We start from the raw sequence: 17,150 nt of genomic DNA, 5'->3' as shown, positions 1-17,150 counted from the left end.
GTGATCTCACAGATGTGGAATCAAATGATCTTTGTGTTCTTTTAGTTATGATTGTATCATCTAGTCTCAAACAAGCTGAAATTTATTCTGTTCATCTAAATGATGAAGAGCCATTTGGACGATAACAGTAAATGTTGGATATGTTTAAACAGATCAGATACCATCTGAAATGAAAAAAAGAGGCATGTCAATATCCACTTTCATTGACTGAAGAATTATTTAGTGTTAATAAAGTGATTCTGTAAGCACATATTTATTTTCTCAATACAGAAGGCATGGTATCCAGCATTATCTGTTTTTATTTTGGATTTCCAGCACTTGCAGTATTTTGCAATATTTCTTGTATTTTCATATAATTGGTAAAATAACAATTTGGGTGGCAATTGTGTTGTTGGATATTTCGGGTATAACGTCTGGAGACCACTGTGAGAGTGTAGAAAATCCTGAAATATTTCAATGTAAAGTACTACAACAGTGGGAACAATCGTAGAGATGTTTTATTTCATATCCTTGTTCTTTACTCTTCACTATTCCCATCAAAGCTGCCAAGACTTCAATGGCCTCTCATAGTTATCTTCTAACCAATTGCGAGATATAGAAGCTGAGATCAGAAAAAATGCGTGGAAATCCCCGAGCGTTCGTCGGCACTTTAAGCAGTTGGTTGTATTTTTCAAAGCTAAACCCGATGGCATTCGACTTCTGTGCCACTTCCCTCTTTTCTAATGTGATTTTATCTGATTGTGCTATGGTTAAGCGGGGTTAATCATTACTTCAAATTAAGAATTTGAACTGTCACTACTTGGAAATTTGTGACTGCAACATAATGGTCACGACTACACCTGTCAAGTCTTGTTTACTTTAGGTGTAAAATGAGCACTACTTGCAATTTTTAGCAGAGCACCTTCTACTGAAGGGGTTCGGAGTTTTTGTGTTAAAAGTCCGCATTTTCCCGGGTTTCGTGACGGAAGTGCTTTAGGTTGGAGTGGAGCACTCTTCGAACAGCAGCGAACGATCTGCTGCGGCAGGCGAGCTGTCAGCGTCCACACTTGCCAGGGCAATTGGTAGTTTGACTTGGCACTGGAGTGCTTTGAACGGTGCCGGGGCACGGCCGTGCTCACTGCAGGTGTGCCCGCCGACCAAGGGGCCGTGCCACCGGTGCACACCCCCGGCTCCCACCCCGATTTGCGCCCCCTCCGAGCGGGTGCACATGCCGGGCAGAGTCACCAGGGCGGGTGGGCGGAGGGGCGGGGCGTCACTGGCCACACCCCTCCGTGCCCTGCCCCGCCTCCTCCCTGCGGCATCCAGGAAGTGAGGTCATCGTCTCCAGCTCTCCGCGTCGTCCCCCCTCCGCTCCGCTCCACACCCCCCCATCTCTCCACCAACCACCCCCGCCCCGCCCCCCTCAACAGTTCCGCGCGGCCGCCGTAACCCCGGAAGCTGAGCGTGCCAGGCACCCGCCAAGATGGCCGCGAAATCTGACGGCGTTGGGGTTACCGGTTTCGCCCAGCTCCACAATCTGGACGAGTCGGTGACCGAAGGGGGCGACGAGCAGCAGCAGCTGGACGGGGAACCGGAGGCAAGCAGCTCTTTCCACATTTGCCACTGCTGCAACACCTCCTCATGTTACTGGGGCTGCCGGAGCGCCTGCCTGAGGAGATCGCTGTGCAGCCTGAAGGGGGGCGACCATCCGGTGCTCGATTGCCTCTGGATCGTGATCGCGCTGCTCATCTTCTTCTCGGACGTGGGGACCGACCTCTGGCTGGCGGCCGACTACTATCTGAAGCAGGACTACTGGTGGTTCGGCTTGACGCTGTTCTTCGTGCTAGTGCCGTCCGTGCTGGTGCAGATTCTCAGCTTCAGGTGGTTCATGCAGGATTACGCCGGCGGGGGGCTCGGGGGTGTGGAGGGTCTCAGCAGCAGGCGGCCCGGCGTCACCGGCTACAACCGCTGCTGCAGGACCTCGGTATGGATCTGGCAGTCGATCATTCACATCTTGCAGCTGGGACAAGTGTGGAGGTATTTAGTGTGTGTGTGTGTGAGAGAGAGAGAGAGAGAGAGAGAGAGTGAGAGAGCGAGAGAGAGAGAGAGAGAGAGAGAGAGAGAGAGCGTATGTGCGCACCGGCGGGCGAGGGCGATGCTAAGTGTCCCCCTTCCCCTCTCCCTGGCTAGTCCTCTGGGTTAAAATTTTCGTTGGAGGGTCATCTCCATCGAAATCGGAGTCAAGAAATTGTAAGGTTGCCTGGCAGGATCTTTAGGCATTCGTGTCCTGCAGTTGGAGCAAGTGTAAGGGTCCAGTGAAAAATGACATATTTTAAAACATCTTTCCCTCTGCCCCCCCCCATTCAGAGATATGTTTTAGGGAGTCGGTCTGCGAATTCCTTGGGTATCAGAATTGGTATTCGAGTTTGTAGTTGATCAGTTATCACTACAGGTGTTGTACGGTCTGCGGAAAGCGGAAAAATGGCGCAGCGGTGAGAGCGAATCACAGAAGATGATTCGTGGTTCCCGTACCAGCTTTTTGAGTAGTGTGGGGGTGACCTCCATTGAGAAATGCTCATTGATCCATGAAATATTAATTGACTTTACTGTAGGTGGGTTTTAATAAATTCTGCAGGTGTGATAAATTTGAAATATTACATATGTAATACAGTGTTGGTCTGTTTTTTAGAAAATGGAGCGTCTATATTTCAAATGGTCCTTCTGGATATATTCATTTGAAACACGAATAGTTATTTTGTGGACGAGTTGGACAGAGACTAAAAAGTCAATGATCATGTTAACGTATTTACTGTCATAATTGCAGTGGTGGTTGACAGCATACTAATAGAGCAAAAATAACTTTGAAGAACAGAATTCCTTGCTGCATATTTGGAGAACCATAACGCATAATATTGAAATTTGCATCAAAGGTAATCATTGTGCACAGAAATTATATCAGAGTTGTTAAGGTTTTATGAAAGTGTGCGAATGTATTAATTCTGGTTGATTTTTTTGAAAGTGTGGGTGGCGCAGCCATTTAGACAAAATGAAAGAGCACTGCTGTTATGTTCTTTGAAAAATTCATCATATTTGCAGAATGAGTATGTGGGAAGATTTTGGTAAATCTAACAAAATGTAGTAGCACATAATAGTTGAAAAAAAATCAAGGTCACCTCTTTGAAGGAGAGTTGTGATACCCACTTGTTAAGTTACGTATATATTGTATAGTGATTAGAAAGTCTCTGGTATAAATGCTTAAGTTGTCAAACTGCTTCCAGAAGTAATGGTCATTTTTATCTAACAAATGGTGTAAGGCGATCATACTTGGTGTAATTGATGGTGTAAAACAGGTGTATCATTTACATAGTACCTAGACAGGACAGTTAACATCCTAATTGCAAGTGTATTGAGCATTAATGGCCGAACGTCATATATATAGCTAAATTTAGTGAAAGTGTTGCATTTCTCATGTATATTTCTGAAATGAACCTGCTTTCATTGAGTGATATGATATTGTCAGTCAATTTGTGCTAAAATCAAAAGTTGGATTGTGCACCACGTGCGGAGAAAGAATAATCATCATGATTTTTTTTGAGAATCTGCATATTTTCTCACCATTTTAACAACTGCACATTAATAAAACAATGCTGTTGGTAAAGCAATTTCTTTTAGCTGGGTGGGCAGCATATTTGCTCCTTTTCTCCATTAGGGTGGATCAATCATTGTTCCTGTGGCTATTTGCAGAAGAGTTTTCTTTGATTGTCTTAAAATACAAAGTAAAGTATACAATTTTGTGATATATACTGTAATTTCCATTGGCCTTGGAGATAGACATGGCGGACATCTTATTCTCTAATATCTGACAAATACTGTTAAGAGCAGCTTGAGTCTGATAATGAGCATCATCATTTTTGCCATTTCTCTTAGATTGTAGGCCTACTGGATGTGGGTTTAATGATTGTTTATACATCCACTCATGTTATTGTTTGTAGATTTTCCAGTACAGTTGAGATTACATAAAATATATCACTTTCCAGTAAAGTATTTTTAAACCTTGTTCATAATTTAACTTCTTATAGCAGCGTATTGTTTTCAAGTTGATAGATCATGATATCATCTTGAATGATATTGGTTTGCTAGAATTATCTTTGTCATCTCTTGTGTGATCAAGACTATTGTTCTTCAAGGGAATTCCTCTTAGGCTTTTCCTCCTTCTCCCCCTTTCATTGTTGATGAATTTTGGTGAATGCATTGTATTCTGACTTAATGTGACAATCAGGTTCCCTTCTCTTGGCATTTTTAGCAATCTCTGCTCCATGCTGATAGTTCTGCAAATCTTTTAACAAAGCTGCCGATATACAGTGAATTCCAGTTAATTGGGACACATCACAACCAGTACATTTCATCCAATTAGACAAGGTTTCATGGAAATAGTTGAAAAGGTATAAAAAAGACAAAATACCGTTTAACTGAGTAACAAATTATGTATTTAAATGAAATACAGAAGAAATTAGAATGGTACCAATACTACTACTGTGTTATAAAACTTTATTAGTTATCGATAGGGGAGTTCATCCAGTGTACACTGCTGTGTTCTTTTGATTGATTGTAAATGAACAAAATCAGCACAGACACTTAGTGCAGATTATGGACTGCCTTTATACATTGAATGCGTCCTCCAAACCTTCATTTTCTTTGTAACATTCAAGATGATTGTCAATATCTTCAATAGCTTCAAATTCTTCACAGTTCCTAACTTGTTGAAGTAGTGAAATAGTTTTATTTTTGCTGTTTTTGACATTTCCAAGCCTGAATGCTTGAAACCACAGTGAGAAAAACAGTTCTGAATTGTCTTCCTGCTTATTTCTTGTCAAATATCAGTAACAAAAATCACTGCTTACACACATAACTGACAACATTTAAAAACTGTTTACATGGTGTAGTGTCTAACAAGCTCACAAATGAATGCAACTGTCAGTTGTTAGAAACCGTGTGGCAACACTCTGCTGTCCCAACTAAGCGGCATAGTGTCCCAAATAAACAGAGGGAATCCCGGCTATTTCCTGAATTAGCTTTTGTTCTTTAGAAGTTGTTCCAACTAAGCAGCTGCCTCAAACTGTAAATTTTCCACTCCTTCAGAGATTAAGTTTGTTTGGTCATGTTAGGTCTTTCCTACTTCCCAACCCTTTTAATTCCTTTGAGTAGTTTCAGCTTCTTTTAAATTGGTAAATAAATTGGTTTATTTGTCAGATATACTGACACATTAGTTTTGTATGCTGTTATACAGATCTATTCACTACAGGGAAGCACTGAGGAAGTGCAAGGTGAAATAATAAGAGTGTGGAATAAAGTGTTACAGTACAGAGTGCAGTGTGGGTAGTCGGTAAGGCGCAAGGAAATAACAACATAGATTATGTAGTCTCCAGTCCATTTCATCATAGTAAGGAGCCATTCAGTAGTCTCATAACAGCTTTTCTTGAGCCTGGTGGTACGTGCTTTCAGGCTTTTAGATCTTCTGTCTGATGGGATGGGGAGAAAAAAGAATGTCTAGGGTTTGTGGGATCACCCCTCCATGGATTCTGACTACACTTTTTGCTGCCTGAGTGAAGCAACCAGTTGGTTTCCATGATGTGCTGAACTGTGTCCATAACTCTGTAGTTTCCTGTGCTCATGTACAGAGCAACTGTTGTGACAAGATATGATGCATCTGGATAGGATGCTTTCTATGAGGCATCAATAAAATTTGGTGAGGGTCAAAGGGGACATGCCAAATTTTTTTAGCCTACTGTGGAACAGAGGCGCTGCTGAGCCTCATTGGCTGTGGCGTCTACATGGCTGGACCAGGACAGGCTACTCATGGTGTTCATTGCTTGGAACTTGAAACTCTTAATCCTCTTGATATCAGTACCGTTGACATAAACAGAAGCGCGTACACTGTCCCCACTTTGAAGTCAATGACCAGGTCTTCTGTTTTGCTGACATGAGGAAATCTTGTTGTCATGACACTAGATAGAGAACTATCGATAATCATCACACGTCTCAGTAATATTTTATTTGTGAAGTTCCTTATGCCTTAAGAAGGGAAAATGCTCTAATTCAAAGGATGAATTGACATTTTTCTCATCAGGCAATCATCCCCATGTCCCCCCAAAAATTACAAATTACTGACTTTACTTGCAAATTCACTCAATGTCTTCACTTAGAGTTATTGAAAATTAGGAAGTAGAATTCATCTTCACTGTACAGAATGATTTTGTAATATCTTAATGGTTTTGTATTACAGTGTGCTGAAATATTTTTTAAAGTACCATCTTGGTGAGAAAATGCAGAGAAATGGTTGTGTATATATAATGTTCTTTGTGCCATATTTTGGTTTCTATACAAATCTGATATTCATTTTGTCCACATTAGTCTTAACTACAAATAGTTTTGGCTTGGTATCTCTCCGTCTACAAAGGAAAGTTGTGTATGCATTTTTTTTTCAAACTTAAATGAGTTCTAATGTTATTTTCAGTATTTAAAATGTGATTGAATAACTTTTTAATGAATCAATCACATGAAAATTGACTGAGCTGAAGGATATACGTTCTGTGTAAAAGTTTTAGGCACGTGAAAAAATTCTATAAAGCAAAAATACTTGCAAAAATAATGAAATGAAGTGTATAAATATCAAAATATTTACAATATTTAATAGTAAAACTATATCAAATCTATATTTGGTGTAACCACCCTTTGCCTTTAAAACTGCATCAATTCTGTTAGATACACTGTCATGCTGTTTTGTAAGAAAATCGGCTGATAGGTTGTTCCAAGTATCTTGGAGAACTTGCCACAGTTATTCTGCAAACTTTGGCTGCCGTGCTTTCAATCTGTCTGTCCAGGTAATCCCAGACAGCTTTAATGATGTTGAGATCAGGGCTCTGTGGAGGCCATACCATCTGTTGCAGAATCCATGTTTTTCTTTTTGCTGAAGATGGTTCTTTATGACCTTGACCGTGCAGTGGGGGTGATTGTCCTGTTGCAGAATGAAGTTGGGACTGATCAGATACCTCCTTGATAGTATTGTGTGATGGATGAGAACCTGCTTGTACTTTTCAGCATGGAGAATTCAATTAATTCTGACCAGATCACCAACTCCATTTGCAGAAATGTAGCCACAAACCTGCAGGAAACGTCCACCGTGTTTCACTGTTGGCTGCAGACACTTAACTACGTTGCACTCTCCAGCTCTTCTACAAACTGCCTTCTGTTTGAGGCAAAAATTTCAAATTTTGACATCAATTCAGAGCACTTGCTGCCATTGGTTCAGCACCCCACTCCTTGTGTTTTTTCTGTGTAGGTGAGTCTCTTGGCTTTGTTTCCACTTTGGAAAAATGGCTTTTTGGCAGGAATTCTTCCCTGAAGATCACTTCTGACAAGACTTCTCTGGGCTGTGGAGGGGTGTGTACTTGGATTCCAGTGGTTTCTGTGAGTTCAGGGCTGATAGTGGTGCTGGACTTTTTCCGATTTAGATGGGAAGTCAGTTTGATGTATCTCTCATCTGCTGCACTCAGTTTCCATGTCCATCTTCAGCGCTTAACTTTGCCCATACCTTTCTGCTTCTTCAGAAGAGCTTGGACAGCACATCTTGAAACCCCCGTCTGCCACAAAATTTTTGCTTGGGAGAGACCTTGCTGATGCAGGTCCTTGTGCCTTGGTGCTATAGTCACTCTTGCCATGGTGTAAAAACTGATGGTTTGAAGGTTAAACTATCACATCTGCAACACACACTCACCTTTTAGTTCGGCTGTCCTTCGCCCAATTTTATTCCTTCTACACCTGTTTCTTTTTCAGTTAATCAGCTTGGTTTACTCAACTCATTATATCATTGGTCATTAACATACTGTTTGTTATCTTTGTTTAATCATGCACCTGCAAAATAATCAAATTTTTATTTGAAAAGTGGTCTATTACTTAATATCTACTTTCTTTAATGAAATACAAAAACTTCTCTAACATTTAATTTGGAAATCTAAAATTTGCTCTTTTCTACTGACACACCAATGTAGAAGACAAAAACTAAACATCTAAAACAAAAATTATATAAAAAAATCCAGGGTGCCTAAGACTTTTGCACAGTACTGTATTTGGGTGACTAAAACATGGCTAATAAGACACTCTGAAGATGAAGAGGTTGAGAACTGGAAAGTCCAGCTGAGGTTATCTGGTGATTAATTGTAGAAGTAAGAGCATTGATGGGGGAAATTACTGATAGTCAATGTTGAGGAAATGTATAGCTGTAGAGTTTGGAGGAAGATTTTGCAGTAAGATGGACTATGAACAAGGATATATGTTTTGGCTAAAGAGGAAGAAAATTTTAAATTCAGACCTTTTTGGTTTTCTCAGTATGTAATTGAAGGAACTCCCATCAGTTCAGAGAAACAAGAACTGAACCTAGTGAGGATCATCCAATTCAATGGGGACCTCAGTGAATGAGGATGTTGTAGACTTGGAGAGTCAATGATGAAGATTACATCAGCAAGAATAACTTCGATCAGGATGCTTGACTACTGTGGCAGGAGTGAAGCTTTGTTGGAGAGTTTCAAACATTGAATAAAAGATGCACAGTAATTTGGGAGGCAGCATTGCATCCAAAATATTTTGGACTGGTGTTTTATGATGAGTCAGAGATTGTTGATGTCCTCCTCTGTAGTTTTGTGGCTTAATGTACAGATTTTTGATACAGTTGATGCAGCAATTAGGATTCTTTGCTTATGGAAGTTCACTATCCTATGCCATTCTATGGAGTATGTTTGTCCTTACTATTATTTATAGCTAAGGACATGGTCACAGTTGTGCTATGTTGAAGAAAGTAGGTATCAAGTGAAGTTAATTTTTCATATTAAGGGACAAAAATAGAAGGTGAATCCTTTTGAATATGTTGTAAATTTTCCATTCTGAGGTGCTTGTGTCATAACTTGCATTAGTAATATTTTTCTTGCCATCAGCGATCTCAAGCATATCTCCTGTGCTCGCTGGTTTACCTAATGCCGTTGCGTCTTAAGCTGGCATGACTCTAAACTCTGGAGTCTCCTCTCTAAACTTCTCTGTCAGTCTCCCCCACCCCCTTTTATACTGTTTTTTTAAAACCTACTGATTTTACTAAGCTAGTGGTTTTTCTTGTAATAGCTTATTTTGTGGCTCGGTTTGATTCGCACAAAAACGTTCCTGCAAATCATTGGATGTCTCATTTAAGGAATGCCAGTGGCTGTATTGTTCTTCTTTTATTAGCATATAACATTGAAATGATGAGGCTTCTATGTCATTGTAACTTTTTTTGTCACAAGTATTCTGCTTGTAACAGCCTTTTGCAGTCTATTCTTGCCTTGGGCTTAAAATTGTACATGTTCCATTACAGGATCTTATGAATCACTATCACCTTTCTGTAGTTGTTAACTTTTCTCCAAGCTTAACTTTGAAGACTGTAGAGCTTGTTTTAGGGTTTTGCTGTCAATGCACTGACAAATAGTGTGTATTGAAACTCTTATGCAGTCACGTATTATGTTGACATTGAAGCCAAATAGTAGTGCTGAAGATGTTATTTTGGAAAATATGTTTAAAGGATATTCTGTTAAATTTTGAAACTAAATCTGTCTAAGGTCATATATGTGGTGACAGGCTGTGCTGCAATGTTCAATTACAATGGTAGCATTTTTTTGTACAGAACACAATGTCTCTCCTGTACCTAATAAAGTGTATGCTTCTGCACACCACTGTTGATTATTTGAGTTACTGTCGCCTTTTTGTTAGCTCAAACTAGTCTGGCCATTCTCCTCTGAACAAGGCATTTTCGCCCACAGACCTACCACTCACTGAATATTTTTTGTTTCTTCGCACCATTCTCTGTAAACTCTAGAGACTGTTGTGCATAAGAATTCCAGGAGAGCAGCAGTTTTGGAGATACTCAAACCACCCCATTTGGCACCAACCATCATTCCGTGGTCAAAGTCATTTAGATCACATTTCTTCTCCCATACTGATGCTTGGTCACAACAACAGCTGAACTTCTTGACCATGTTTGGATATTTCTATGCATTGAGTTGCTGCCAAATGATTCTATCTTTAGATAGTACCTTTAAGGAACAGGTGTACCTAATAAAGTGGCCACTGAGTTCTTCAGTGCACTGGGCCATTTCTAGGGCTATAATTGTTTTTTTTTTGTTGAAAAGTCTCTTGCATCAACGTAATCTTGAGTGATTCTGTTTTATTGATTAGCTACTTGGATTCTTCTCCTGTGCCCATGATTTTTCTGTTCCTAGAAGTTGTAATTATTAATTGATACTGAAGTATCATTGATGTTGATTAGAAACTCAAGAGATTCTGCAGATGCTGGAAATCTTGAGTAACGCATACAAAATGCTGGAGGAACTCAGCAAGTCAGGCAGTATCTATGGTTTCAGACAGATCCTTCATCAGGACTGGAAAAGAAGTGAGCAGAAGCCAGGATAACAAAGTGAGACCATACTCAGATTGGATGACCCATTCCGACATGTCTGTGCATGGACTCCTCTACTGCCATGATGAGCCCATACTCAAGTTGGAGCAGCAACAGCTTATATTCTGTCTGAGTAAATTCCAACCTGATGGCATAAACATTAGTTTCTCTAACTTCTAGTAAATTCTTCCCTCTTCTCTCTTTTTTCATTCCCCATTCTGGTTCCCCCCTCACCTCTTAACCTCACCTGCCCATCTTCTCCCTTTGGTGCCTCTTCTTCTCGTTCTTCCATGGTCCACAATCTTTTCTAGTTAGACTCCTTCCACCTATCATCTCCCAGCTTCTTATTTCATCCCTCTCCTCCACTCACCCACCTTCCTCCTTATCTGCTTTCACCTATCACCTCCCAACTTGTGCACCTTCCTCTCTCTTCCCCCCCCCCACCACCTTTTTCTGGCTTCTGCCCCCTTCCTTTCTAGTCTTGATGAAGAGTCTTGGCCCAGTAGGTCAAATGTTTATTCCCTTGTGCAGAGTTCCTTGAACAATTAATGTTGATTAGTTTGTTACTGATTGTGGAAATTTGCAAATATGACTTTTTTGTATAATCTCAAGATAATCCATTATTCTGTGGAAAATTGGCATAGTGTTTATAGTTTCAGACTCTGCTTACCAGAAATGTTTAAACTCAGCCTGAATCTCCATGTGTACCTTTAATATTCATTTCATTGGTGCTGCTGGACATAATTAGGGAAAGCAGAAAATTTTAAAGATTAGTATGAATTAGGGTTTTGCACTTCAGAATTGGGAACCGATCATAGTTAGATTATTATATTTTAAGTAAATACAAGACATTTTTATATTCCAAGGTAAGCAATTACTTTCACAATATGTTTTGTAACAATCCAGTGTCATGTTATATGGGGGTCATGTCAACAAAGGTTATTCTTGTATGTAAATGCTGAAAGAGTTTGTTAGTATTACTGCAATTAGTTTTAATTACAGTAATTATGTGAATTAGGTTGCTCATGATATTCCACTGTGATAAACATTGTTACTGTGTTAAATAACATATACAGCATTGTTTTTTATGGTATAAATGATTCTTTTTGTTTTTTCCATGCATAGAATTGTGGTGATTGATTTCTGTACATATTGCAAGCCACCATCCTGAAGAGACACCAGATTGCTTGGAGGGAGAGAGAATTTAAAAGAAGTGAGCAGGTTCATGTGGCACATTTTGGATTCCAGAATCCCCAGGAGACATTGGATTGTGCATAATTAGGCACGTGGCAAGGTCCAATAAAAAGAAGTTACATTTAGGTGGAGCAACCATTGTGAGTGGGCCAGTGTTGGAGTTGGGAGTTGAGGCTTTAGTGCGGAGAGACTAAGCCGCAAGTAGTATTTTTTTGTTATTTATTCTTTCTTTACTTTGTATTTCTTATTGCGCGTCTAGAGCAGTGGGGACGCCAGGCAGGATGGTGGTGGTGGAACTACATCCAGCTGCAGTTTCTAACAAACTGAGTTGTTAGGAGTTGGAGCTGGAATTGGATGAACTCCAGATCATTCAGGAGGTTGAGGGGTTGATATACAGAGAGGTAGATACACCATCAGCAATGGAGAAGCGGATTGGCAGCCAATGCACGGTACCTGGGGCTGTTCCTCTCAACAGCAGGTAATCTGCTTTGAATACTTTTTGGGGGAATGACCTAGCAAAGGAATGCCACAGTGATCAGCTCTGTGGCTCTAAAGGGAAAGAGGAGAGAAGAAACGAGCTATAGAAGTAGCTCTGATGAAGGGTCTCGGCCCAAAACGTCGACAGCACTTCTCCCTATAGATGCTGCCTGGCCTGCTGTGTTCCATCAGCATTTTGTGTGTGTTGTTGTTTGAATTTCCAGCATCTGCAGATTTCCTTGTGTTTGCGCTATAGAAGTAGGGGATTTGTTTGTTAGGGGAACAGAAAGGAGATTCTGTGGATGAGAACAAAATTCCTGGATGGTTTGTTGCATCCCAGGTGCCAGGGTCCAGGACATCTGGGATTGAGTCCTCAGCATTCTTAAGTGGGAGCGTGAGCAACCAGAGATTGTAGTCTGCATCTGTACCATTGATGAGTAGGAGGGTTGATGAGGTCCTGCAAAGTGAGTTCAGAGAGTTGGGTCCTAAATTAAAGGACAGGACCTTGAGGTTGTGATCACAGGATTACTATCCATGCCATGTGCTAGTAAGGCCAGGAATAGGAAGATCATAGAGTTTAATACGTGGCTAAGAAGTTGGTGCAGGAAAGAGGACTTCGGATTTTTGGATCATTGGGCTCCCTACCATAGAAGGTGGGACCTGTAAAGAAGGGATAGTTTGCACTTAAACTGGAAGGGGACTGATATCCTAGTGGGAAAGTTTGCTAATGCAGTGCTGCATGGGTGTGCGGGGTGGGGAGTGAGTTTAAGCTAGAGAGGAAGGGGGATAGAGCACCTGAACAGAGAGTGGAAGTCTACATACATAACAGGAATTGAAAGATCGAACATGGTGGGACCAATGTTCTGAGCTGTGTGGATTATTGCAAATAATTATTATGATTCTCATTGGAAAGGGTACAGAGGAGATTTACCTGCTCTGTAAATCTGGTTTACAGAGTATGGATTATGATCAGAGATTAAGGGAGCTAGGGCTTTACTCTTTGGAGAGGAGGAGGATGAGAGGAGATATGATAGAGGTGTACAAGATATTAAGAGGAATAGACAGAGTGGACAGCCAGCGCCTCTTCCCCAGGGCACCACTGCTCAGTACAAGAGGACATGGCTTTAAGGTAAGGGGAGGAAAGTTCAAGGGGGATATTAGAGGAAGGTTTTTCACTCAGAGAGTGGTTGGTATGTGGAATGCACTGCCTGAGTCAGTGGTAGAGGCAAATACACTAGTGAAGTTTAAGAGACTACTAGACAAGTATATGGAGGAATTTAAGGTGGGGGGTTATATGGGAGGCAGGGTTTGAGGGTCAGTACAATATTGTGGGTCGAGGGCCTATAATGTGCTGTACTATTCTAGGTTTCTATGAAAGGTCAATGAGCTTAGGGCATGGATCAGCATGTAGAATTATGACTTTGTAGCAATTTGTGTGATTTAGTTGCAGGACTGGCAACTCAGTATTCTGGGGATTGTTTTAGATGTGATAGAGTGGGAGAGGTGGTGTTACTAGTCAGGAAAAATGACAGGGCAGTCTGGAGAACTTGACTGAGGCTTTATGGGTAGAAATGAGGAATAAGAAAGATATGATCACATTTATCTGATTATGTTATAGACCACCCAACAATTTGTGGGATTTAGAAGAGCAAATTTGTGAAAGTTTGTAGACTGTTGCAAAAGACATGAGGCTGTGATAGTAGGTGATTTTAACTTTCCACATATTAACTGGGGCTCCCATACGTAAAAGGGCAGGATGGGAAAAAGTTTGTTCAGGAAAATCTCTTTAATCATAGAAGTCCCAAAGAGAGATCTCCTATTAAGGAATGAGAAAGGGTAGATGACAGAAGTTTGTGTAAGGGAACACTTTGCATATAATGATCATATTGCCATTAGTTTCCAGGAAATTATGGAAAAGGATAGGTGTGGTCCTCTGTTTCAGATTCCATGTTGGAGAAAGGCCAATTTGGATGGTTTCAGGATCTGTCAAGCATGGATTGACAGGTTGTTTTCTGGCAAAGGGTTACTTGGTAATGGGAGGCCTTCAGAAGTGAAATTTTGAGAGTACAGCGTTTGTATGTTCCTGTCAGAATAAAAGGCAAGGATAACAGGTTTAGGGAACCTTCGTTTTTGAGAGATATTGAAGCCCTTTTTAAGAACAAGGAGGAGGTGCATAGCAGTTTTTGGTAGGTAGGAACAGACAGACAGACATACTTTATTGATCCCGAGGGAAATTGGGTTTCGTTACAGCCGCACCAACCAAGAATAGTGAAGAAATATAGCAATATAAAACCATAAATAATTAAATAATAATAAGTTAATCATGCCAAGTGGAATTAAGTCCAGGACCAGCCTATTGGCTCAGGGTGTCTGATACTCCGAGGGAGAAGTTGTAAAGTTTGATGGCCACAGGTAGGAATGACTTCCTGTGATGCTCAGTGTTACATCTCGGTGGAATGAGTCTCTGGCTGAATGTACTCCTGTGCCTAACCAGTACATTATGGAGTGGATGGGAGTCAGTCCAAGATGGCATGCAACTTAGACAGCATCCTCTTTTCAGACACCACCGTCAGAGAGTCCAGTTCCGCCCCCACAACATCACTGGCCTTACGAATGAGTTAGTTGATTCTGTTGGTGTCTGCTACCCTCAGCCTGCTGCCCCAGCACACAACAGCAAACGTGAAAGCACTGGCCGCCACAGCCTTGTAGAACATCCTCAGCATTGTCCGGCAGATGTTACAGGACCTCAGTCTCCTCAGGAAATAGAGACGGCTCTGACCCTTCTTGTAAACAGCCTCGGTGTTCTTTGACCAGTCCAGTTTATTGTCCATTTGTATCCCCAGGTATCTGTAATCCTTCACTATGTCCACACTGACCCTTTGGATGGAAACAGGGGTCACCGGTGCCTTAGCCCTCCTCAGGTCCACCACCAGCACCTTAGTCTTTTTCACATTAAGCTGCAGATAATTCTGCTCACACACTGTGACAAAGTTTCTCGCAAGTGAGGTATTTGAAGAGTATGAGAAATGCACAAGAACACTTAAGGAAATCAGGAAGGCTAAAAGAAGACATGAGGTTGCTCTAGCGGACAAAGTGAAGGGCAATCCTAAGGGCTTCTACAGAGATATTAAGAGCAAAATTTGCCCTGGAAATTCAGAGTGGTAATCTAGGCATGAAGCTGAAAGAGATAGGGCAGAATAGATTTTTGGCATCAGTATTAACTCGTGAGACAAACACAGAGTGTATAGATGTGAGGCGATACACCAGCGAGGTCATGGACCCTACACTAATTACAGAGGAGGAGGTGTTTAGTGTCTTTAGGCAAATTAGGGTAGATAAATTCCCCTGGTTTGTCAGTGTGTTCCCTTGAATTCTGTGGGAGGCTAGTGCAGAGATATTTAAAACATCCTTTGTCACAGGTGAGGTACTGGAGGATTAGAGGATAGCTAAGGTTTCGTCATTTAAGAAAGGCTGTAAGGATAAGTCAGGAAATTATAGGTCAGTGAGTCTGATATCAGTCATGGGAATGTTATTGGAAGGTATTCTAAGGCACCTGATATATTAGTATTTGGAAAGACAGGGACCGATAGGGATGGTCAACATGGCTTTGTGCATGTTAAGTCTTGAGTAACCAATTTTATCAAGTTTTTTGAAGAATTTACCCGGAAAGTTGATGAAGGCAAGGCAGTGGATGTTGTCTCTACATGGACTTTAGCAAGGCCATCCATTGACAAGGTCCTGCATGGGAGATTTGGCAAAAAGGTTCATTTGCTTGGTTTACAAGATGAGTTAACAAATTGGATTAAGCATTGCCTTTGCAGAAGAACTCAGATAGTGGTAGTGTTTTGTTAAATCTCTGACTGGAGGCTTGTGACAAGTAGTGTGCGGCAGGAATCGGTGCTGGGTCTGTTGGTGTTAGTTATCTATATCAATGAACTGGATGATAATGTGGTAAACTGGAGCAGAGCAGAGAGTGTGGAAGGAGCTTCCAGTAGAAGTGGTAGAGGCAGGTTCGGTATTGTCATTTAAAGTAAAATTGGATAGGTATATGGACAGGAAAGGAATGGAAGGTTATGGGCTGAGTGCGGGTCAGTGGGACTGGGTGAGAGTAAGCGTTCGGTATGGACTAGAAGGACCAAGATGGCCTGTTTCCATGCTGTAATTGTTATATGGTGATATGGTTATATGATAGGACCTATATGGTGAGCAGTAGGGCACTGTGGAGTGTGGTAGAACAGAGGGATCTGAGAATACAGGCCCATAATTCATTGAATAGTGGTGGCACAGGTAGATAGGGTCATAAAGAAAGCTTTTGGTGCATTAGCCTTCATCAAAGTATTGAGTACAGGAGATGGAATTTTATGGTGAAATTGTGTAAGACATTATTGATGCCTATATTGGAGAATTGTGTGCTGTTTTGGTAACCTTCTGACAGAAAAGATATAAATAAGATTGAAAGAGTTCAGGGAAAATTTTCAAGTATGTTGTTGGGACCTGAGGACCATAGTTGTAGAGAAAAGTTGAATAGGTTCCCTGGTGTTTAGAAGGTTGAAGGGAGATTAGATAGAGGAATACAAAATTATGAGGGGTATAGATAGGGTAAGTGCTAGAGCAGACTAGAGGTCATCGGTTAACAGTGAAAGGTGAAATGTTTAAGGGGAACATGAGGGGGAACTTCACTCAGAGGGTGGTAAAAGTGGAGCAAGCTGGCAGTGCAAGTGATGAATGTGGGTTCGATTCCAGCACTTGAGAAATTTGGGTAAGTACATGTATGGGAGAGGTATGGAGGGCTATGGTCCAGGTGTAGATGAATGGGACAAGGCAGGGTAATGGTTTGGCATGGACTAGATGGCCTGAAGGGCCTCTTTCTGTGCTGTAGTGTTCTGTGACTCTATATACATTACACACTTTTGAAGGGTCTCCTCCCGAAATGTAAACTGTGCGCACCCCATCCGCCCGCCACCCCACTTGGGAGAGGGTTCCCCTTGTCCTCACCTACCACCCCACCAGCCTCCAGGTCCAACGT

The 17,150-nt window shown here is 41.3% G+C and overlaps 1 protein-coding gene across 1 annotated transcript in view; it reads left to right on the top strand.

The window, feature by feature from the left end:
* The first annotated feature begins 1,313 nt into the window (after positions 1-1,313).
* Positions 1,314-17,150, top strand: part of xkr6b (XK, Kell blood group complex subunit-related family, member 6b) — a 498,270-nt gene continuing 482,433 nt past the window's right edge. The window contains exon 1 of the mRNA XM_059981653.1: positions 1,314-2,016. Within this exon, the coding sequence (XP_059837636.1) occupies positions 1,463-2,016 (554 nt within the window). The 5' untranslated portion in view covers positions 1,314-1,462. The remainder of the gene's footprint in view (positions 2,017-17,150) is intronic.

This window comes from Hypanus sabinus, chromosome 10 (genome assembly GCF_030144855.1).
Source record: "Hypanus sabinus isolate sHypSab1 chromosome 10, sHypSab1.hap1, whole genome shotgun sequence".
NCBI classification, from domain to species: domain Eukaryota; kingdom Metazoa; phylum Chordata; class Chondrichthyes; order Myliobatiformes; family Dasyatidae; genus Hypanus; species Hypanus sabinus.
This window is presented reverse-complemented; position numbering and strand designations above follow the sequence as displayed.